This window comes from Lipotes vexillifer, unplaced genomic scaffold (genome assembly GCF_000442215.2).
Source record: "Lipotes vexillifer unplaced genomic scaffold, Lipotes_vexillifer_v1.1 scaffold1718, whole genome shotgun sequence".
Classification (NCBI taxonomy): Eukaryota; Metazoa; Chordata; class Mammalia; order Artiodactyla; family Lipotidae; genus Lipotes; species Lipotes vexillifer.
Window position 1 is genome coordinate 99,647 of NW_006783672.1, and position 951 is coordinate 100,597.

General features: G+C 58.5%; 2 protein-coding genes across 2 annotated transcripts in view; one reads left to right on the plus strand and one right to left on the minus strand.

Annotated features, from left to right (window-relative positions):
• Window positions 1–142, plus strand: part of BTBD6 (BTB domain containing 6) — a 2,149-nt gene extending 2,007 nt beyond the window's left edge. Inside the window, exon 5 of the mRNA XM_007456370.1 lies at window positions 61–142. Coding sequence (XP_007456432.1) covers window positions 61–142 — 82 coding nt within the window. The remainder of the gene's footprint in view (window positions 1–60) is intronic.
• The window catches only part of BRF1 (BRF1 general transcription factor IIIB subunit), a 70,504-nt gene that overhangs the window by 25,790 nt on the left and 43,763 nt on the right, over window positions 1–951 (minus strand).

Consider the following 951-nt stretch of genomic DNA (forward strand, 5'->3'; position numbering starts at 1 on the left):
CGCCTGAGGCGCTGTGGGGTGGCAGGGATGCACTGCGAGCGGCAGGCCCTTTCTCTACAGGCAGCCCATGACCTGCCACCTCAAAGGTTGCGCTCGCGGCGTGCCTCCTCTGCACGTAGTCGGCTGGAGCCTGAAGCTGTGACACAAGACACTTTCCTACACAGCCAGGGCCTCGGTCTCTGCATCTCTTGTACGTTGGGGCGCACCTCCCAGGTGGAGGGCAGATTTGGGGGGCACAAGGCAGGCTCCAGATTCCCTCCCAGGGGCACCCACACCGCCTGCTTTGAGGGCTTTGCATCCTCTTGGATTCTAAGTGGTTCTAAGCTTAAGATCTTCTGTTCAAATCTAAAATGGGAAAAGTCACTTAAAGTAGTTCACCTGTTTAAGTGGATTTTCATAATAAAGTTTTAACAAAATGAGAGCCGTAGATAAATGACTGCGAGTCTCAAATTGCCCTAACAGTGCTTAGTGGGTAGTCCCAAGAGGCCCACCCGTCCCCGAGTTTGCCCTCCGCCGGCAGCCCGGGCCTCCGCCATCTGGGAGGGCTTGCTCTCCGGGCTGCAGCCAGACTGCTCTAGAAAAAGCCAGGTGTCAGGTTGTGTCTGCTTCCTCAAGTGTCACTAGCTGCTCAGAATCCTACTGTTTGATTTCGACTGGGTGAGGGCGTCAGGGGTGCTCTGCCGGGCCCAGGGCTCCTGTCCCCGAGAGCGGACCTCCCACCTCAGGCTCCCTAGCAGCCTGCACGCGTGTGCTGTGGCATCAGGCAAGCTCACTGGGCCTCTTGCCTCTATCCTCCTTTGCTGCAAACTCCTTGGGCATTTGCTTTGTTTCTGAAAAACCTCCGCAGCATGACCCCCGGAGGGAGGGACCGTGTCACTCAGCACAGGGATACAGCCCCCAGCCCCCCGTCTCCCTGTGCCTGCGGCCCTCCTCCTCCGCACCCACCCTGCT